This window comes from Microtus pennsylvanicus, chromosome 11 (assembly GCF_037038515.1).
Source record: "Microtus pennsylvanicus isolate mMicPen1 chromosome 11, mMicPen1.hap1, whole genome shotgun sequence".
In the NCBI taxonomy this organism is placed as follows: Eukaryota; Metazoa; Chordata; class Mammalia; order Rodentia; family Cricetidae; genus Microtus; species Microtus pennsylvanicus.
In genome coordinates, this window is record NC_134589.1 from 7,630,782 (window position 1) to 7,653,197 (window position 22,416).

The window sequence follows — 22,416 nt, forward strand, 5'->3', positions numbered from 1 at the left end:
AAGAAATTGAAGAAGACACCAGAAAATGGAAAGATCTCCCATGCTCTTGGGTAGGTAGAACTAACATAGTAAAAATGGCAGTCTTACCAAAAGCAATCTCCAGATTCAATGCAATGCCCATCAAAATTACAGCAAAATTCTTCATAAACCTCAAAAGAAAAATGCCCAACTTGGAATTGAAGGAATGCCTCAGCAGTGAAGAGCACTGGCTGCACTTGCAGAGGACCTGGGTTTAGTTCTTAGTACCCACATGGTTGCTCACAACCTTACATAACTCTGGTTCCTGAAAAACCTACATCATCTTCTGACCTCCACAGACACATAGTGCAGATAAACATGAAAATAAAACACTCTTACACATGAATTGAAACTTGAAAACATCTTTTTAAAAGATTATGCTAGTCCAGCAGTGGTGCAGCATGCCTTTAATCCTAGCACTCAAGAGGCAGAGGCAGGAAGATCTCTGTGAGTTCAAGGTCAGCCTGGTCTACAGAGCAAGTTCCAGGACAGCCAGAGCTAAACCCTGTGGGGGGAGCTAAAATAAAACAAATAAAAAAAAATAAAATAAAACAAGCAAAAAAAAAAGATTTTAAACTGAGTTAGGAATGTAGCTTAGCAGTAAACACAGACTGGCACTTACACAAGTTTCTAGGTCCAATCCTCCAGTAAATAATAAATGAGTGAATAAATATACACAATACACATTCCTACTGTCAGCTAACAGCTACTTCTCAGTTACAGCAGTGCTCATCCTGCCTCTGAAAACTCCTACATGTGTTCAACCACAACTCAAACAGCAGAGTAGCTTCTGTGAGTCCAACCAGCTTCTTTACAGTTTTTTTTTGTTTGTTTGTTTGCTTTTGAGACAGGATTTTACATTATACCCAGGCTGGCCTAGAACTTACTATGGTAATTCAAGAACCTGTGGTTGGTCTCGAATTAATGGTGAGCCTCCTACCTCAGCCTCTCAAGTAGTGGGATTACAGACATAGCCTAATCTAGTCCGTTTTTACCAGCCTTAGAAGGTGCTCAATAATATTGCTGAGTTACTCTTACAAGGGACAAAGGGGCCAGTTCCCAGCATCTCCACGGCAACTCACAACCACTCAAACTCCAGTTCCAAGGAACTCAATGCCTCTTCTGATCTCCGGGGGCAACAGGGCCACATGTGATGTACATACATGCAGGTAAAACACTCGTGCAATAAGTAAACTTTAAAAAAGAAAAGAGGAAGGGAGAGAAGGAAAAGAAAGAGTAAAGAGAGAATTCTGCTGCCTTTATACAGGACTCAAAAGGAAGATACAAGTTAATAAATCACTTCCTGTCTTGCTCACTGAGCAAAGAGCCATGCCTGGCTTATGTGTTAACTATCAGGGTTCATTAAGAATTGCTTAAAAAAATTAACCTTACATTAGCAAACTATACTTTAATTTAAAAATAGTGCCAGGGGCTGGAGAGATTACTCAATTGGCAAAGTGCCTGCTGCGCAAGTCTGAAGACTCAACTTTGTATCCCCAGAGCCCATATATGAAACTGGCAGTGGAAGGAATGCATCTGTAACCCCAGGGGACTACACTGGGGAGTTGGAGACAGTAAGAACTTGAAGGCTCACTGACCAGCCAAACTAGCCAAAATGGAAAGCTACAGATTCACTGAGATCTTGTCTCAAAATATAAGGTGGAGGGCCAACAAGATGATTCAGTGGGTGAAGGAACTTGCTGTGCAAGCCTGGCCACCTGAGTTTGATCCCCAGAGTCCATGTAAAGGAAGAAGGAAAGAACCACAACATTGTTCCCTGACCTCCAAACATGCAGTGTGACACACACACACATACACTCCCGCACAAATATAATTGCATACAAATAATAATTTTAAAAATTAGCAACAAGGTAGAAAGCAATAGAGGAACAGACCACCCCCAATCTCACAGTCTTTGGCCTGCATACATGCATGCACCATGCACACAGAAGGAAAGCCAGGCAAAGGAGAATCCTAAGGCTTACATGTCCTTAACTCTAAGTCACTGGAGTTAAAGTTTTTTAAGTCCTCAAACAATAACTCATCTCCGCTTTTTCTTGTCTACTTCCCCAGATACTACATATCATAGCATCTACTTTGGGAAAACTTTCCAGATGATATAATTCTGCTGTGACTGAAGTGAAACCTAGGGTCTGGCTGCTCATGGCTATACTTAGCAAAGCCCATCTGAGCTGGCATGTCTTCTGAAAGAAGCTCACACCAGCTGAGGGCAAGCAGCTCTAAAGCCAGGCTGTACGCCCCTTCCCTGCCTCCTATCAACCATGCTATTTTTCTGTGGCCCAATTTTTCCACCTGAGTGGGGAAAAGTCTTAATTAAAATGAAAGGAAGAAAACGCACACAAAGCAAAGCTCCTGCTGGCAGAGCAACTCTCCAAGTCAGGTCTCACTGCCCTTCACTCAGAACATCAAGGCAAGAGGTGTCCGCTACCTCCAGCTTTAGACAACTGACCCAGTGGAACAGCTGCATGAGACAAATGCTGCACGGCCAACTGTAACGTGTAGCAGAAAAGAGCAAGTCTTAGAAGTTGATTAGAGGTAGTGATTTTAAACAAATGTCTCACAAATGGAAAAAATTACCAGAAAAAGAACTCTAAAACTATTTTAGTATTTCAAGATAGCCCCGGAAATGACTGTTTTGTTTTTATGTGCATTGGTGTTGTTTATGTGCACTTTGTCTGCCTGTGTGAGGGTGTTGGATCCCCTTGAACTGAAGTAACAGACAGTTGTTGAGTGCTAGGAATTGAACCTGGGTTCTCTGAAAGACCAGCCAGTCCTCTTAAACCACTGAGCCATCTCTCCAGCCCCAGGAAATGGGTTATCTCATCCTAAAGGAAGCATATCTTGCTGACTCAGCCTCAGAATTAGAAGGTTAAGTAACACTTGTATTAAGTCAGTAGTTTATTTATTACATCAACTGACAATATTAATAATTTATTCTTCTCTTTTATATACAATTATCAGAAAAGAGTTACAAACAAAAGAACCTATTCCAGTGGGGTAGTCAGTCACTCGGGCTTCACTTCCCACTTTAGAAGACCCCAGCCTCTGACTCTCCAAGATCACCTGTTGTTTACTCATCACCCCAGCACTGAGTAAGCTCAGCACAGCACAGCACAGCAGCCTGTGGCCAGAAAGCAACACTGAAAGTAATAGTTAAGATACCAAGTTGAGTGAGCTTGCCAATGGGTGCAGACAAAGGTTGTTACCGTGGCCTTAAACTGTAATGAGGACCAGCTAGCCTACACTTCAGACTATTGATTCCAGACTTGTTCAACAGTGAAACTTCTCTGGACAAGAAAGATATGTGGACCCAAAGATTAAGTCACAAGCCACTATTTTCTTCTGGGACACCAATGCATGGATGGTAGAAAATAAGTCAAGGGTATTTTCTACAAACTACAATTAAAACAACATAGCCTGGCATGGTGGCACACACCTTTAACCCCAGCATTCGGGAGGCAAAGGCAGGTGAATCTCTTCAAGTTTAAGGCCAGCCTTGTCTACACAGCAAGTTCCTGCTAACAAGAGCTACAGGGAGAGATCCTATCCACCCCCATCCCAAACACAACAACAACAAAAAGGTGGAGAGGAGGAAATCTCTGTTAGTTTGAGGACAGCCAGAGCTACACAGAGAAACCGGTCTTGAACCCCCCCCCCAAAAAAAACAAAACAAAAAATTATTAAATTAAAAATTAAAAAAAGAAAGAAAAAGAAAAGCCAGATGGTGGTGGCGCACGCCTTTAATCCCAACACTCGGGAGGCAGAAGCAGGTGAATCTCTGTGAGTTCGAGGCCAGCCTGGTCTACGAGCTAGTTCCAGGACAGGCTCCAAAGCTACAGAGAAACCCTGTCTCAAAAAAGAAAGGAAGGAAGGAAGGAAGGAAGGAAGGAAGGAAGGAAGGAAGGAAGGAAGGGAGGGAAAAGAAAAAGAAGACAGACAACAAAATCAAGTCCAGTGAGGCAGTTCAGCAGGCAAAGACATTGCCCAAGTCTGACAATCAACTTGATTCCTAAGCCGACACGGTGGAAGGATTTGAGAACCAGTGCCTCTATGCATCATTATCCTCTGTCCTCCACAGTGCCCACCTCCAGGACACACACAAATGAAGATAAGTAAAGATAATTTTTTTTTTTAATTTTTAAAAAGGAAACAAAATTTTTAGGTTAAAAAAGAAGATGACATTTTTAAGCCTGTTCTAAAGCATCAAAACCACAGACAGGATGGTGACAAGCCATGGCTGCTACTTTTTGACCTAAGATGTTCACAGCACACTCTGGCCTCTGGTTTCTGTCACCCCCAGTATTTCCTCAATCATTCCATTCAACCAAACCTCAACTTCTTTTCACCTAAAGACTTTTTTGTTTTCGAGACAGGGTTTCTCCGTGTAGTTCTGGCTGTCCTCAAACTCACTTTGTAGACCAGGCTGTTCTCGAACTCACAAGATCCGCCTACTTCTGCCACAAAAGTGCTGGGACTAAGGGCATGTCATCCACCTACCCCACCCATCCCCAGGCAGGCTAAACACTTTTTTAAAGAAGAAAAAAGTAAACTAAGATTTTAAAAGAAATGTTATCAGAACTCAAGCCTAATCATGACAGGAACATACTCTAGATTTGTTTATTAGCTGGTCCTGAAACACTAAGGTCAGTGCCCCCATTGGTGACTTTGGATTATTAGCTCAGAGTCTAGATATGAGCCAAACCCTGTTAGTGGAACCAAATACAGCAGGATGTGTTCAGTGTCTAAGAACCCAGATGTCTGTCACCGTAGCATGACAACTGTTCGGAGCCAGAATGTTTAGGCAGCATGATTCACCAACAGCACTTTAACCTTGAGTCCTATTATCAATCCCCGACTTCACCAATATATATATATATCTCCCCCAAAGCAGAGTACTCTTTCTGGAAAACATAAAATGCAAAAAACTTTGAGTGTGCTTCCCACCTTTACCTCACTCTCCTCCCCTCACAGCCTTATGGAAGAACAGTTTCTAGCACACAGAGATGGCACAGCGGTTAAGAGCACTGGCTGTTCTTCCAGAGGTTCTGAGTTCAATTTCCAGAAACCACATAGTGGCCCACAGATGAGATCTGGTACCCTCTTTTGGCCTTTCGTTTAAAAATAATGTAAAATAAAAACCCTGTAACAAGGGATCTGTGGCTGGGCGGTGGCGGTGCATGCCTTTAATCCCAAAACAAAAAGGGGATCCATGTGCATACGCTGTACACACTCTGCTGTCTAGAGCTGCAAATATGCCTCCCATAAACCACCAGGAAATGTAAAATTAGAGGATTCAAAGATGGCTTCCAAAGTCCAAGAAACGATTATAAATAAATGGGGTGGGGGTGGGTGAAAATGAACATGTGCACACTGCTTACCTGACAGGACAGACAGTCAGTCCCTATCTTCCTCAAAGAGGCTTTGATTCAAAAGTAGAAATACAGGTTGCCTAGTGTGCCAGCACATAACTGCAACCCCAGCACTAAGGGAAAGGACAGCCACAAACTTGAGGCCAACCAGGTTTGGGTTCCAGGCTAGCCAGGGCTATTCATCAAAACTCTGCCTTAACATAATGATGCAAAGAAGTAAAGGCAGGTGAGGTGTTCTTGGAAAAATGAACTTCTTCCAATTATGCAATGGAGACCAGGTCATGCAGCTGAGCCTGCGGTCATTCTGCCTACCTCTGTGTCCCAGGAGTCCTGGAAGATGGGGTTCCTACTGCTTCTTTTGGTCTGGGGTGGTAGGTGGTTGTCATCATCATTGCCATTTCTTCTCCTTTTCCTAAAATTTAAACACAAAGAAGAAAAATAAGCAGTTAGGGAGCTTGCAGATACTTCAATTATAAACCACAACAACACACAAAAATGCACCCTCTAGGCTAAAAAAATTAATCTACCACTGTTGGATCCTAGAGTCCAAACACCGAGGAGGAGTCACCCCAAGAGACCACCTCTCACACCACAGCTGATGTAAAAGCATGAGGATTTTATTAATTCTGTTATGACAGGGTCTTTCAGCATTTGGGAGGCCAGAAAAACCCCGAAGAGCTGGTACAGGCTACTTTTAAAGGAAAAAGCCACAGAAGCAAGGTGGGTGTCTGGGGGTTGTTCTTTGATTATTATGTTTGGCTTATTCAAAAGGGCTATTACCAATAATTGGCTGGAGAGCGGTTGCCAGGTAAGATAAAACATCTAAGGGTCACTTTGACCCCTTTCCCAGGGGCTGAATCAAATCAAGTCTCCGGGAGGCCTCCCACCTGGCACATACATCAGGAACTGGGTCAACATCTTAAAGGTTATCTGCCCCAGTTTCTGGAGAACATTCACAAAGACTAACTGTTAGATTCCTGGTTGGGGGGGGGGGCACTACAGCTGAGAGGCCTCAGAGTTGTCAGAAATGGCTTGAGAGTTATTTTAAGAGTTCTACTACAACCACGACACCCCAGTGGGAGAATTCTAATATTTCAATGCTGGACACTAAGCAGAGACAGCTAGTGAGGCCGAGCCTTACGGAGAAAGACTAGTTTCCAAGCACCTGCTGGGAACAGAGAAACAGGAGGGTACCAACTCAATCTCCTTTGCCACAAATCCTAAAATTATAACTCTAACCCCACTCCACTCCCTGCCCCACGGAGCACTGAAGTGAGGACACTGACTGCCTGTTTGTCCTGAAATACACACAACATGCTGCCATACAGAATGCAGAGGTGAGAGGTCCTAAGGCCCTGCTGGGGTGGGGTGGGGTGGCAGTTTCTTTTCTGAGCCAACACTGAAAACGCTTGGCTACACCACTATCACCGTTACATCACTGCGCTGAGCTGTAACTCAGTGACAGAATACTCTGGTTAAAACTGCCAGGTAAAAGGGGGAGAATAAATCACATCTTTCTCCAGCAAGTGCTTTCAGTCAGTATAAGAGAATATATGTTTATTTAAACTATCTACAAGAATTAGGGCTATCAGAAGGATTTTAATCCCAAACTAGAAAACAGGAATAAATCCAAGGAGGAAGAGCTCCAGACCCAACTGTCTGGGATAACCTGCCCAAAATGGCAGCTACTAATAATGTGGCCATTTAAATTTAAATAAAACAAAATTTAAAATCCACATCCTGCTGGGTATGATGGCTTGCATGTCTAATCCCAGAATTCAGGAAGCAGAGGCAGGAGAATCACTGCAAGTTCAAGGCCTGTTCTGTACAGTGAGCTCCAAGTCAGCAATCTAAGTCTGTCTCAAAAAAAGCAAAATTAATTAATTTAAAAATAAAAAAAATCTAGTTACTGCCAGGCACAGTGGCTATGCCTACAATGCCAGCAAGCAGGGAGCTGAGGCAGGACAATCACTGCACATTTGAGGCCAGCCTGGCCACATCGTGAGACCTTATCTCCTTACACTGAGCAGCAGTCTCTTCGCTACAGAAGCTCTACTGGATCACCATATGGAGCTTTGACTCAGCACAGAGTGCCAGGCGCATCTCATCACCAGTATACAGAGAATGGCCAACAAAACAAAACAAAAAACAGGCTGTGCCCAACCCTGTCATCAGCCAGCACCTCCTTCAGGTTACTTCACACAGCTACCCCAGACTCGGACATGCCACCTACTGCCTTCCCAGTCTCACTGCTCAACTATGACCAAGCACTCACTGGACCACTCAGAGTGCCAGGACTCACTCATCCCAAGATGTGTCTAATGCCAGTCCCTGCTGCTCTTACAACAGCCTTCAGTACTGAAGCTAACTTCCTCACAGGCTGAGTCACATCAACCCAATGTGCTACTAGCGCATTCATGAGAGGCTGGCTGCAGCCCTGCAGCTACTGCTGCTGTAGCCATGCCCAGCATAAATACTGTGGGAGCACACAATCCCTAACATCTTCATGCACAACCACAGTTAACCACATAGAACGATTTCCAGGACAACCAGGGCTACACAGTGACCCCCTCCAAAAAACAAACAAATACAAAGCAAAAAAAAAAAAAAAATTCAAGAATAAAATTTATCAAAGACCACAGACAGGAATTCCTGCTTCACTGGGGGAAAAAAGACTAATTTATTATGGAAAATGTTATAAAACAGGTAACTTACTTGGGGATGTAAAGTAAAGCAATGTTTGCCGGGAGTCATGACAGTCAAAGAAAAATTCAGAGGCAGTAGACTGGCCCCAAACGTCTATTATCAGTACGCCAACAGCTGGTTATGCTTGGGGCTGCTGAGTCACTCCCACCAAACTTTATGAGCCTGACCAAAAACTATTATGTCCTCATCGGTAGCAGGGCATGCTTCCTCCCAGTAATGAGACTAGCAGAAGGGCTGCTCTCTAGTTCCCATCTATCTACCCCTGAGAAAGCCATGTGAGAGAGCTGTCAGTTTTCTCACGGTACAAGTGCCATCTCTTGGGCCTTTGAGTTGTCCTCTCCTTTGGGTAGTAATGAGCTAAGAATGAGCTCTATGAATCCTCCATTTTCGTTGTTCTTGGCTGTTATTAGATAACTAGAAGCAGCTTTCAATCGCCTTATTACTAAGGCGCCCTGTAACTGATCAGATTCTCTCCTTTCTACCTAGGTAAAGAAAACTGTTGGACATCTATTACCCCAAGGACGGCAGACTCCATCACTTTCCTTATTTCTCTTCTGTCCTATCTTGCTGGTCCTCTGGAGAACCTAGGCAGATGGAATCAGAGTACAGAAACTGCCTCTCAAATGGTTTTGTGTGTCTGTTTGTTTGTTTTGAGACGAGGTCTCACTATGTAGCCTGGCTGGCCTGGACATCAAGTTGGCCTCAAATGCAGATTATCTGTCTTATGAGTGCTGGCTGGGATCAGAAGCAAGTTTAACTACACCTCATGTCGTGTGTTTCTTTAAACGAGTTTACTTCTTGCTGTGGGGCATCTCTCCCCACGATTCATACGTAAAAATTAGGGATGTGTGGTAAGTCAGGCTTTCTTACCACCCTTCAACAACCTGCACAGTCGACTGTCAAAGTCTGAAAAAAGTCTGAGCTCAGCTCTTCATCTTTTAACTGAGGGACCAGATTCAGAGACAGGAACTGCCTTGGAGATAAAGACACTGTAGCTGGCCAAGCTAGCTCATGGGTGAAGAGAAAAGTAGGCAAGAAAGATCTGTCCTCACCAAAGGGCTTATTTTAAAGAAGTCACCAGAAGATAGAAACACACTACGACTCCTGTAAATTAGATATATAAAAGAATTTACAGTCAGTAACTCAGATTACTAGCTTACAGCACTATATAAAAGAATCTACTGTCAGTACAAACTCAGATTACTAGTTTACAGAACTATAGAAAAGAATCTAGCTGGGCGGTGGTGGTGCACACCTTTAATCCCAGCAGAGGCGGAGGCAGGCGGATCTCTGAGTTCAAGGCCAGCCTGGTCTACAAGAGCTAGTTCCAGGACAGGCTCCAAAGCCACAGAGTAACCCTGTCTCGAAAAACAAAAACAAACAAACAAACAAATAAATAAAAATCTATTCTTGGTAGAAAATGCTGGGGTTTGTCAGGTGAGGGAGACTTTCCAAGAGAATCCAAATAATGGCAGTCAGCTCAGGCTTACTAATCCTAAAGAAGTGACTGTAGCTGGACCATAAATCATCTTCAATAATTGGCAAGATTATGACCTCATGCTATCTGCACAATCAGTAAGATTAAACCTTTAGGTACTGCATCAATGCCAAAGACCAGATAATAATTTTGATAGGCACCTTGTAATTTCCAGTTTAGCTTGAACATCTTGTTCACACAAGTACAGACTTTCTGCCACAATTTCTACATAAACAAAATCAACAATTCAATTCCGTCTAGGGACCTCTAGATTTTCAACACTGGACCGAATATGCTCAGGATGTTGGTGAGTTTAATCCCAAGAAATAACTATTTCAAGGAGAAGCAATAGAAAACAGTGATTACATTCACAACCAATGAATGCATGTAATAAGATACAGGGCTTGGGGGAGATGCTCAAGACTGAAAAATAGTTGTTGCTGGTGCAGGGGACTGAGGTCTGGTTCCTAGCATCCACATGTTGGCTCACATCCAACTACAGCCCTAGGTCCAGGAGATCCGATGCCCTCCTCTTGTTTCTATGGACACGCGTGGTCTATGTATGTACACGCAAGCAAAACACCCATACACCTAAAAATAAATAAAATCTTTTAAAAGAGAAAATAAAAAAGCAATGCTATGATGCACCTGAAACTACTATGAAATAAAGAGACGTGAATCTGGATAAACTTAAATAATTAAACGACGCTCTCTGAGTCTATTCTTCATGAGAAAAACCAGAAAGTAAAACTTGTACAGGTCGTCGAGCTCCGTAGTTAGAGGTAACTTTCTAATAGGAAATAATGCGGACCCTCTTCATTCTGAGGCAGGGCATCCCAACTTACTTCTTCCCACCTTCTTGAGAAGGGAAAAAGAAACCTCCTCTGCGTGGGGGCCTAAAGCTCTCAGAGGCCGCCTGGGGCCTGAGGCTACGCTAAGGGGAAAGGCAAACGAGCTTTAACTCGCAATGTTTTCCACCTCCCGCCTCAAAGCCAAACGGCTCCTCAGCCAGACAGTTTAGAATGCTGCCTGTTAATGTCACAACCGAGAGTGGGTCACGACCCTCCAGGGTCCATCTGCCCTTCTGGGTTAACAACAGCTCAGGAGAAAGAGCTGCGAACAGCCCTAAGCCCTCCCATCTGCAGGGCTAAGCCCAACCCCCGCCTTTCCCCTGACCTTGGGGCGCCAGCATCTCCCCGCCCCGTCGCGTCCCGTCCCCCTCGGAGGCGCCTTCTTGGGGGGCTGGCCTCTTCAAGCTCAGTTAGTCCTTACCCCCACCCCCCGCAGCCACCACCGCCCGCCTAAATTTAGGACAGGAAAGCTTTAGGTCCACCGTCTGTCTTATAGAACCGAACAAACCTCATTCCAAAGTGGAAAGGGCAGAAGTCGAAGAAAACCAGAAAAAGACGGAGGAGGAGCAGACCTGGATTCCAGAGAGTCACCTCTCTGGCTCCCCGCAGGGTCCAGGTGTCTTAGGCGGCGCAACCTTCTCCCCGCCTCCTCCGACCGCAGAGCGACGCAGACGGGGCCTCGCAGCACCCCGGCTTCGTGCGCCCCTCGGCTCCATCGCGCAGGGATCCTCGGCCGAGGGGCCGCGGGGAGAGTGAGTGGGTCCCTTCGCTCACCTGGGGCGGAGGCGCTCGCTCATGGCCGCTGGTGAAGGCGAGCGACGCGGCTGCGCCGCCCCGCGCCGACAGCGAACGGACGGGGTTGTGTTCCGGCGACGACCGCCACGCCCACCCCCACGGGCCTGGGCTCTGGCCGCCGCGCGGGTAGAGGCTGCGGGCGCTGAGTACCCCTCAGGACGACCCGTACCACCGCGACTTCCGGCGTCTCCTCCGCGCCCCCCCATGTCGCAGGCGCCGTGGTACCGTCCTCCTGCGGCTGCGCAGTGGAGGGGACGCCGTTGGCCGCGCTCACCCACGACCCCGCCCCCAGGAAGAGGCGTGTCCGGAGAGGGAAAAACAGACCGGGCACTTCCAGGACCCCGTGTAGGTGTCCGAGGCATCGGCCTGTTCAAAAACAAATCGGGACAAGCCATAAAAGTCAAGCCGGATTTGAATACATTCAATTATTGGAACACTAACTGATACGTGTATCTGTGTTAAATCTCTGTGCGGTGGAAAATGAAAAGGAAAAGAGCTGGGCGAGCTCCATCAGGCACTGACGCGGACGGCCACAGGCTGTGGGTTCGATGGTTGGAAGGCGGTGTGAGTCCCGAGTTCGAAGGGAGCGCCGCGTGGAACTTTGCGTCTCGAGCGGTGCGGAGACGGTTCGGTGGAGTGTCCAAGGGCTGGGCTGTTTCCCACGACCTTTTCTGTAGGTCGGGAATGCAGATCAGGAGAACGGACTAACGGAGTCCCAGCCCCCACGGGGAGCGGTCCCGCCCACCTGCTGGAAGAGGCCGGGCAGAAAGGTGTGGGGAGGCCGGCAGGCGTGGGAACGCCTTGCTCGTGGCGAGGTGAGCGTGATCAGGGGAAATCACGAGGTCCCAGCGGGGCGTGTGGGGCGCGCACCTGTCATCCCAGCCCTTGGGAGGTGGAGGTTGGAGGACCGGTAGGTCAAAGTCATTCTCGATTGTGAAACGAAGCTAGCCTGGCCTACTTGAGACCTTGTCTCGGATTTTGAATGTTTGGTTTTATTTTTTCGAATAAGTGTACGCTGGGCCCAGGATACTTGGGGAAGTTTTGACTCTGATTTTCAGAAGCATTCTCAGTTATCTGCCAGGGGCATAATCCAGTTATTTGTATAGGAATCAGTCAGTACTTGGCCACCTTTTGCATCAGCTCTCCAGTTTTAATCTTTATAGAAGTTGACGTTCAAAGTTTCTGCCAAACACGTGAACAGTGATCCACAAACATGGGGGTCTTGTAGAGGTCAGGCAAACTAACACAAGTCTTTAATCCCAGTACTCGGGAAGCAAAGGCAAGCCAGTCTATGTGAGTTCAAGACCAGCTTGGTCTGCTTAGCGAGTTCCAGGGCAGACAAGGCTACACACTGAGATCAAATATCCCGCAATACTTAACTGCTCTTAAAAGCCCTAAGGAGTTCCTCTTCTAATGTTTAAGGGTTTTTAAACAATTTCATTAAATTTATGTAACCTCCACTTGGCATAAATAACAAAATTGAATTCTGGCTGACATTTTTAATGTCTTTCCCATTGGCTAAGCATTAGTTTATTAGACTTAAATCTTTTGGTTTAGTTTTGCTGTGGTTATTGTTTGGGGTGGGGTTGTTGTTGGTTTTGTTTTGTTGGTGGTGGGTTTTTTTATTTTTATTTATTTATTTTGAGGTGGTCTCATTATGTAACTCTGGCTTTCCTGGAACTTCATAGACCAGAGTGAATCTGAGGCCAGCCTGGGCTTTACAAGAGCCTATCTTTTATTTTGTTTTTGTTTTTTGAAACGGGGTTTCTCTGTATAGCTTTGGAGCCTGTCCTGGAACTCGCTCTGTAGACCAGGCTGGCTTCAGAATCACAGAGATCCACCTACTTCTGCCTCCCAAGTGCTGGGATTAAAGGCTTGCACCACCACCGCCTGGCAAGATCTCTTTTCTTTAAGATGTATCTATTATGTAGTGTTCCTCCTGTATGCCAGAAGACGGCGCCAGATCTCATTATAGATGGTTGTGAGCCACCATGTGGGTGCTGGGAATTGAACCCAGGTTCTCTGGAAGAGCAGCCAGTGCTCTTAACCATTGAGCCAAGAAAAGCAAACAAAATAAGGAGTTAAAATTCATGCATAAAGCCGGGCGGTGGTGGCACACGCCTTTAATCCCAGCACTCCGGAGGCAGAGGCAGGCGGATCTCTGTGAGTTCGAGGCCAGCCTGGTCTACAAGAGCTAGTTCCAGGACAGGAACCAAAAAGCTACGGAAAAACCCTGTCTCGAAAAATAAAAAAAAAAAAAAAAAATCATGCATAAAATGATTACCTGTGTTCTTCATTGTTTTCCCAGAAAGAGGATGGCTGATGCTGGCCCCGGGATGGAGGTGTGTCCTTATTGTAAGAAGCCATTTAAACGATTAAAATCCCACTTGCCACACTGTAAGATGATAGGACCGCCCATATCTGCTGATCAAAAAGTTTATCAGTCCAAGCCAGCTTCACTTTCACGTGCTAAAAAAGAGGCGGGGCCTACCAAAGACCTAACCAGAGCTAAAAGGAGAGAGCAAGAGACAGAGGGTGCAAAAAGAAATGCCCCCTCAGAAAAGGGCAGCCCAGAATGGACGGCTACCACCCTTCCACTGACAGCAGGTGTCCTGGAAAGAGCGGGTACAACAGAGGCAGGAGGAAAAACCAATGATCAAAATCAGCCCCCCTTCCAAGTTCTCAGTCACGCCAAGATAAAGGTGACTCTGCAGAGAGTCACAACCCCTCAGTCTAGTGCATCAGAGGCCACCTCTCCCAAGAGAGAACTTGCCAAAGATGTGACTGGATCCAAGGGAGGTCTGTGTCATCCCTCAGAAACAGAAGGATTGCTGGTTGGCTCGGTGGAACCAGTTTTATCTGATCAAGGTAAAAAATATTCCTCAACTCAGCATCATGCTAAACCGGCCACTTCTGCAAGTTTGAAATTGGACACAGTCGATCCCCAAAGACAGAAACCTCTGGCAAAATTATTAGACGTGCCTGTTAGTGATTGTCATTCACCAAAGAATAGCAACCATGGGGTTCAGAGAGGCCAACCCTTGATATTGAACAAGGAAAGCAATTCCCAAGATGGAGACCACGTCTCAGAAGTCTCTCCCTACCCTGGCAATGCTGAGACCCAAAAAAAGTCAGAATCACTCCTCTTGGACCGTCTCTCCGCTCCACCGGGTAAAACACTAGTCAGAGAGCACCAGGAGCTCGACCTCGGAACAGAGTTGCGCCAGCACAACAGAAATCCTGAGAACAGCATGTCTGCCACAGAAGCACAGGCTCAAGCTTGCTCGGGCCGTGATAATAAGGACCCCATTTTACCCACAAAGGCAAAAACACAGGCGGCCCTGGCACTTTTGAATGTACTTACTCCACCAGAGGGAACTTCGAGGAAGCTTCTCTCTGTACCAGAATCAGGGCATCAGTGCCTCGCCTCTCCAGTTGTGAAGTCTCCTCCAGAAGTTTCTGCCATAACACTATTAGTGGGAAGCAAGAGGGACGTTTTGGAACCCGTGTCTTTCCGCCAACCCCATTCACCTCAGACAGGGTACCAGGTACCGTCATATTCAGCTCAGTACCCAGTGTCTAAATGCTCCCTCGTCAGTCATGTTGCTATTGCGGACTCAGAGGCTCTTCCCCGGTCTGTGGGACTCGAGTGGTTTCCAGAACTCTATCCAGGTTACATCGGTCTAGGAGTGTTGCCAAGGGGGCCTCAGCATTGGAACCCAGTGGCTCAGATGCCTCCCCCTGCCACTTCCCAGGGTGTGAGTGTCTCGAAAGGTAAGCAGGCTCATTTGTGAGGACCACCCCGCCCCTCCAGAATGTTCTGCACCTTTGAAATAGGGATGACAGTCCTTGTTTTCATTCAGTTAACTTAGCCACACCTACACAGTCTACCCCACGCTTGACTTAACGACAGGAGAGACCTCTCAGTCCAGAGTCAACTGGAATGTTTCTTCTCCCTTCTCCATCGAGAGTTAAGGGTTAGACTGGGCCAGGCTGCTATCCTGACAGCAGTTGCGTTTCTATACTGGGAAGAGGCCTAACAGAAATTGGATGGGCAAGCTGAGCGTGGTAACGCACGCTTTTAATTCCGGACCCTTGGACACAGAGGCAGGCTGATCTTTGAGTTCAAGGCCAGCCTGATCTACAGAATGAGTTCCAGGACAGCCAGGGCTACATAGTCTTGAAGAAAAAGAAAAGAAATTGGATGGGAAAGGCTATAAGGGATAAGAGCCCAGTGTCCGGAGCGGCACATAGGAAAGAAAGGCCTGTGGGTGCAGTGACCATGGCCTCTGCGCTCCATCCGTGATCATAGCTCAGATTTTTTTTTGTGTATGTTTCTCCGAACCTGTACCTGGAAGTGAACCCAGCTTGAACAACAGAGGAAAAACAGAGTCCATGGTCACCAACACCGCTGAGACCCTGGCCCAACAGTGGCAGTTTCTAGAGGGTACACGTTGTGTTTTGAGTTGAGCTACATCTCCAGGCTTTATGATCGGTCTTTTTTTGTTCATTTTGTTTGTTTTCAAGTATGTGAAAGTTTGGGGTAAAATGTGCACACGAGTGCAGTGCCTGTAGAGGCCAGAAGAGGGCATCAGAGACCCTGGAACTGGAGTTATAGGTGGTTGCGAGCTACTAGATGTGGGTGCTGGAAACTGGACCCAGGTCCTCTTCAGCACTGCAGCCATCTCTCCAGCCCCATGATTTTTCTCTTTCTTGTTGGTTCTTAAGAGACTTTGACCTTGCACAAATACATACTGTGTGATTCCTTGGACACGAGTATGCTTTTGTTTTTAAAGATTTTTTTTATATGTGTGGTAATTCATGTGAGTTCATGTGTCATGTGCCACATGCATACAGTTGCCCATGGAAGCCAGAAAAGGGTGTCTGATTGCTAGGAATCATATTTCAAAATGGTTTAGGTCACTACAGGGATGCTGGGAACCAAAACCGAGTCCTCTGCAAGAGTAGCAAGTGCTCTTTACTGCTGAGCCCTCTGTCCCAGCCCCCATGTGTAATATGATCATTTGAGCATTTTTATATTCACGGCAGCTTTCAGCACACCTGCTGACCCCATCTATCTTAATTTATCCTTTGTCCTGACAAACCAAACTGAGATCAGAAAACCACGGCCAGTTGGGATCCCCTTCTGGCTTGAACACAGAGGAAAACGTGAAAGAGAAACACGTGCCTTTTTTTCTGGTCCTACTTGTTAGTCACACGTCAGCATAAATAGGACAGTTCAGCCGAGGCCTGGCAGTGGGGTCAGAGCAGACATACCAGATCAAGATGACTGACAGGGAGTAGGGGTATGTGTGACGATCGTCCCTAAGCTCAGATCCACAGTGCTCCAGAGCGACAGCATCTTGAGTGCTGACGTGGGTACCTACAGTCCTGGGGAGAAGATGATCCCAAGCCTAGCTGCGCATAGGCGGTCGCAGTCCAAACAGGCATGCTTAAAAAAAAAATCTTCAGAATATGCTGACAGGGTTCGTCAGACAAATTCATCAGAAGCGAAGATGGATTTGGGGGCTGTGGATGCAACTCAGTGGTAGAGGGCAGGCAGACATGCATTTTTACTGTGTGTAGGGTCCTGGGCTCAGTCGCCAGTGGGGCAGGGGAGCAGAGAACAGAGAGATTCCATAGTTGGTTCTGGTTTGGGGCCTAAGACAGTTCATTGTACACATGTAGATGGTTCAAGATTGTTTTCAGGCCCAAATCTAAACTCTTCGGTGCAGGCATTTCAGGATACTCAACCTGTAGTAGAAATAGCTACTTCTTGCTGAAATCTCAGCAGATGATAAACCGTGGTTTGACCAGGCATGTGCAAGCAGAAGGGGCAGCTGATGGGTCTATCACAGTACAGGGTCTCTGAGGAGGATTTCACTTCAGTGTGTGGTGTAACTGCATCCCAGTGAGGTGCTCATTGACCCTCCTGTCGGGGTGTGCTTTTCCTGAGGGCTAGCCATGGGGCCCCGCAGCTGCACGGTGGGAAGGGGCGATTCTAGATGGACTATCACAGCGACTTCTGTTTGGAACCGTAGTTCCCTGGTTGGGACGAAGTTCGGCTGATAGCTGGAGTTCCGAAGCCCCGGCGCACACAACTTCCAGCTTCCCTCTTATGAGGCTCCTGGGAGCCGTGCACAAAGGTGAGGTTGCTGTCACTACTGACTGGTGGGTTCTCTTGCTGGCCCCAGGCTTGTGGAGAAGTTTCTCCACTGTAGGTTGTTAAGCCAAGAAGAGAAAGGAGTGGTTGTCGTTCTCCGTGTTTCCATTTCAGAGTCGAGTGTCATTCGGAACCCCAAAGCTAACAGAGCAGCAACTCTTCCTAAAAGACAGCCCTGCCACCTGTCCCTAACCACTCCTTCCTCACAGTGATCAGCCGAGGCAATGCTGAACCTCAGCTAGCCAATCGTCTACACTTGCATTGCTCCAGAGTTTAACCCAAAGCCCAACGTGGGAACACGTGATTTGAATTTACTCAAGTCCTCCATAGCTGAACCTTGCTGCCAGCTATGGAAATGTATATACTTTGTATAACCCACACTCATATAGGCCCAGAAGTTCTGTGAGTTAGAGTTCATTGCACAGTCTAGCAGGACTGACTTGAATGGTGTGCACATACTGGGCCATGCCCCGGCCACTAACCATGTGATCTACGCCCCCCCCCCCTGCACAGGCTGGGTGATGTGCAACGCCACCATAAAGAAGAGCAACGTCGGGAGCCTCACCATGCTCTTCGCTGGCTACTTCATCCTGTGTTGTAACTGGAGCTTCAAGCGTCTGAGTAAGCCATCGTAATAGGTAGCCTAAGTGACTCGTCACCTCCCTTTGGGCTCTGGTGGTAGTATCCGGGAGCCCTGATGTCGCTGGGTCTCTTGGGCTCCATTAAAGGTCCGCAAGATTTGAGTTATATTTACATGGCTGCTCTCGCTGCCCATTAGTGATACCTGTGATGGACCAGAGGCCTTCAGTTGGTGGGTTGGTTTGCTTTTCCTGCTTTAAACTGTTCCCCGCCAGGGGGAGGCGCCGTCCTTCGTGCCTGAGAACCCCTTTTCCACAGTGGACTAGAAGGGCTTTCTGCCACCTAGAGCAGGAGGAACAGAACAGACCATGTGCTTAAGATGCTTAAGCAGCTTCAGCCTTTTGTTCACCAGGTCTCCCTGCGCAGGTCAGGCTAGACCCAGACTCAGACCCCAGCCCTGACCTCTGCCCTGAGCTCTCATCCCCCTTCCTCAGCCTGTGAGTGCTAGGGTTACAGGTACGTGCCACCACACCTGGCTAGAGTCTGCATATCTTTTTGTTGTTGTTATTTTGTTTTGTTTCAAGTCAGGGTTTCTCTGTGTAACAGCTCTGGCTGTCCTGGAATTCACTTTGTAAACCAGGCCTGCCTCTGCCTCCCTAGTGCTGAAATTAAAGGCGTGCACCGCCACCACCACCGCCCAGCTTTTTTGTATTTTAGTTCTTTTTTTTTTAATTTTTTTTTTTGTGTATGAGTATTTTGCCTGCAAGTATGTCTATGTCTGTATACAAAGTACATGACTGGTGTCCGTGGAGACCAGAGAAGGCATCTGATCCTCTGAAACTAGAGTTACAGATGGTTTTGAGCTGCCTTGTAGGTGCTGGGAATCTAACCCAGGACCTAAGGAAAATCCAACAAGCATTTTTAACTTCTGAGCCATCTCTCCAGCCACTGAGTCTGGCTGCCTTCAATGTTCACAACCAAGTTCCCTGAACCAGACATGGTGGTTCATGCCTGTGATCCCATCGTTCGAGAGGCTAGGGTGGGAGGGTAATGAGTTCAAAGCTGGTTTAGACTATGCACACATGGTACCCTGTCTCTGAAAATCAAACTGTATGGCCTGTTTAGTTATACTTGTGCTCATACGAAGTCCTGACAGGAGGAAAATGTCCAAATTTCTTTTCTCTTAATCCAAGATAACTTTTGTTCATTTAAACATATCTGGAGGCTGGCGAGTTGGTTCAGTGGTTAGAACACTTGTCGTTCTTAAAGAGGATCCAGGTTCAGTTCCCAGCATCCACATGGCAGCTCAGAGACATTCCTAACTTCAGTTCCGAGGAGTCCAACACCCTCTTCAGACTTCTGCAGGCATCAGGCACACATGTACTGCAAAAAAAAAAAAAAAACAAAAACAAAAAAAAACCTCCCCAGCACTGGGAGGCAAAGGCAGGCAAAATTCTGAGTTCATGGCCAGCCTGGTCTAAAAAAAAAAAAAACAAAAAACTCCGGATTTAGAAAGAAAAAACTCATGGTTCATAGGAAACTACCCCCAAAAAAGTTTAGTATTTTTTCATAATTTAAGAGGTGGCAGGAGCCTAGGCTATTTCAGATGAAAACTCAGTGTACTGACTCAGTCCCTGTCTGGAGAGTCAGGGTGAGAGGTGACTGAGCAGAAGGGGCCTGCAGCAACCTGCATGCTGAGCATTCTGCCATAGACACAAGTTCTTGTAGCAGGCAGTGGGCCATTCGTGAAACATGGGATCCCGATACAAACAAGAAGCCTAAAAGCAGAATCCCATCTCTCTAAAGACAGTGCTTGCTCCCAGGCGAGCCAGTCCAAAGGTATTAGTCACGTTGCGTTTTAATGTCTAGCCCAGGTTGACCTTGTCCTACCTCTGTCCCCAGTGCTGCTGGTGCTACGCACCTGACCTGGACATTTTTTTTTCATCTCTGAAGACTGAAGCAGGATGTTCTTAGGCCCAAGAAGATTCCTAAATGTATGAAACAAAAGTATTTAAAAAGCAAAGATAAAAAACAGCCAGTAAGGGCTGGAGAGACGGCTCAGAGGTTAAGAGCATTGCCTGCTCTTCCAAAGGTCCTGAGTTCAATTCCCAGCAACCACATGGTAGCTCACAACCATCTGTAATGAGGTCTGCTGTCCTCTTCTGGCCTGCAGACATACACACAGACAGAATATTGTATACATAATAAATAAATAAATATTTTTTTAAAAAAAAAACAGCCAGTAAGACACGTCTTCCCAGGTTCTCATCTTTGTCTCTGTTTGTCCCAAGAGCTGCAGCGCTGGCGCAAGTAATGCCGACCGAGCACGTCGGAGAGCCACGGAGGGTGTGACAGAGAAGCTCCAGAGCGGACGAAACACTCGAAGTTTGTGCTGCAGACAGAGAGGGTGCCAATAATAAAACTACCGAAACCAACTCTTTCTTTCGTTAAAAAACAATTCTATTAGCGTTTAAGAGACGAAATGGGGCAGACGAACTATAAGCCTCAGCAGCTGCTCGGTTGTAGAAAAGAGTAGAATCATCGCAGGTTTTTGTTTTGTTTTGAGCATAGGGTCACACTGTCGTCCTGGCTGGCCCACAGAGATCCACCTGCAGACTGCGGGGTTAGAGGTGTGGGCCACCAGGCAGGGGTAAGTCACACTTCCACAACACTTCATCTTTTTTTTTTGTTTTGTTTTGTTTTTTTTTTGTTTTTCGAGACAGGGTTTTGGAGCCTGTCCTGGAACTAGCTCTTGTAGACCAGGCTGGTCTCGAACTCACAGAGATCCGCCTGCCTCTGCCTCCCGAGTGCTGGGATTACAGGCGTGCGCCACCACCGCCCGGCTAACATTGTTCATCTTTGATAGAAGTGGGCAGGAACTTAGAGGCAGGAGCTGATGGAGAGGCTATGGAAGGGGGAGCTGCTTATTGGCTTGCTCAGTTTGCTTTCTTATAGCACCACCCACCATAGGCCCTCCCACATGAATCACTAATTAAGCCCACAGCTGGGTTTTATGGAGGTATTTTGAAGGCGTAAGTCACAATGCCACACCAATTTGGGATTATGATTAATAGGGTGATATTTATTTAAAGGGGAAAAACTTACAGATCACTGTCCCAGGCAACAGCCCTCTACGCGACCAGGAGTCTAGTCGCCGGCGGAGCAGGAAGTGAAGAGAGAGAGGAGAGGGAAGTGGCCGCTTTTTTAAAGGGAGAGAGACCACGCCCCAAGGGGCTGGTATCTCAGCGGCGATAGGCTGGAGGAGTGGGAGGACCTCCCGCAACACCTCCCCCTTCTGTTTAAATAAGAGAGTTCTAAACCTACTATGAAATTATATACAATAAGTACAAATATCCTATTCTAACTAGCTTAGGTCTTGTATAATAAATAACTTGGCCAAGTCATGAGAGAAAGTAACTACATTTATATAGTCTTCAACCCCATCAAAGATCTGAGAAGGGAAATAATGTTACCTGGGTAATTAGGAAGTTCAGTAAAACAACTTCCAAAACATGCAACAAATCACAGAGACAACTAGCTACCTAGGCAATCACCCAAAGTCACATTAGCAGCGTTGAAGCAACCAACTTTGGCTAAGGCCTAACATAACTGACACACCATTTTCAAAGGCAAGCAACTTTTCAAAACTATCTTACCCTGTCTTGGCAGGATAAGACAGCCCTGTTTTATCCATTGATGCACGCTCTGTATCTTTGTCAGCGGTTGAGGTATGGGCATTTCTTTGCCCCAAGGCCAGTTCTGCCAAAAGGAAAGGCTCCAGGTGGAGTGTCTTTGGTGCTCAACATTCTCTCGGGAATAGAGTGGTGTTGCCAGGAGCAATTGTGTCTCGCTACCACAAAACTCTGAGTTAGATTAAAGGCCATTTTCTACAGCTCTTTGAAGAAGTTGAAGATTATCTATCTATACTGAGTATAATCTCTATATCTAAAGAACCTGATTAGTCTAATTATAAATGACAAACTTAGATGACTATTAGTCTATATAATTCTCAATATCTATCTAACTTAAAGACTAAGACAATAAACGACTGTGAAACAAATGAGGACAATGACCTCCAAATATAAACAATGTACAAATATACATTGCAGTGGGTAAATATATACCAATACACGAACATTATATAAGTATCTTAATCAGAGGTAGAAATGTACACTGCAATATGGTAAATATATACAATACAATATATGTCAATACATAAAAAATGTTTTAAACAGAGGTAGAAACATGAATGCATACAATAGTCAATACAATTTAACTTTGTATCAATATACAAGAATCTATATCAATATATTTGTCTAACAACAGTAACTCACAATTACAAATCTATTATCCCATCATCCCTCTTTTTTTTTTTTCAAAACGATCCCTGAGCTTATAAAATTCCTCCCCAACCCTCAATCGTATACTAATTATAAT

General features: G+C 46.2%; 2 protein-coding genes across 4 annotated transcripts in view; one reads left to right on the forward strand and one right to left on the reverse strand.

Annotated features, from left to right (window-relative positions):
• Window positions 1-11,499, reverse strand: part of Vcf1 (VCP nuclear cofactor family member 1) — a 22,641-nt gene extending 11,142 nt beyond the window's left edge. The window contains exons 1-2 of the mRNA XM_075990007.1: window positions 11,217-11,499; window positions 5,721-5,820 (exon numbers count right to left, since the gene is read on the reverse strand). Coding sequence (XP_075846122.1) covers window positions 5,721-5,820; window positions 11,217-11,443 — 327 coding nt within the window. The 5' untranslated portion in view covers window positions 11,444-11,499. The remainder of the gene's footprint in view (window positions 1-5,720; window positions 5,821-11,216) is intronic.
• A 49-nt stretch (window positions 11,500-11,548) lies between these two features.
• On the forward strand, window positions 11,549-20,407 carry Mtnap1 (mitochondrial nucleoid associated protein 1). Of its 3 annotated transcripts, none has more exons than XM_075989997.1 (5): window positions 11,549-12,052; window positions 13,546-15,011; window positions 17,279-17,383; window positions 17,914-18,021; window positions 20,271-20,407. In XM_075989997.1, exons 2-5 carry the CDS (start codon window positions 13,553-13,555, stop codon window positions 20,291-20,293), a joined length of 1,695 nt encoding a protein of 564 aa, XP_075846112.1. In that variant the 5' UTR covers window positions 11,549-12,052; window positions 13,546-13,552; the 3' UTR covers window positions 20,294-20,407. The 3 variants fall into 3 exon arrangements, with proteins under 3 accessions (XP_075846112.1, XP_075846110.1, XP_075846111.1); XM_075989995.1 differs by having other exon boundaries at window positions 11,754-12,052; window positions 17,914-18,038; window positions 20,271-20,355; XM_075989996.1 differs by lacking the exon at window positions 17,279-17,383 and having other exon boundaries at window positions 11,754-12,052.
• Window positions 20,408-22,416: the final 2,009 nt, after the last annotated feature.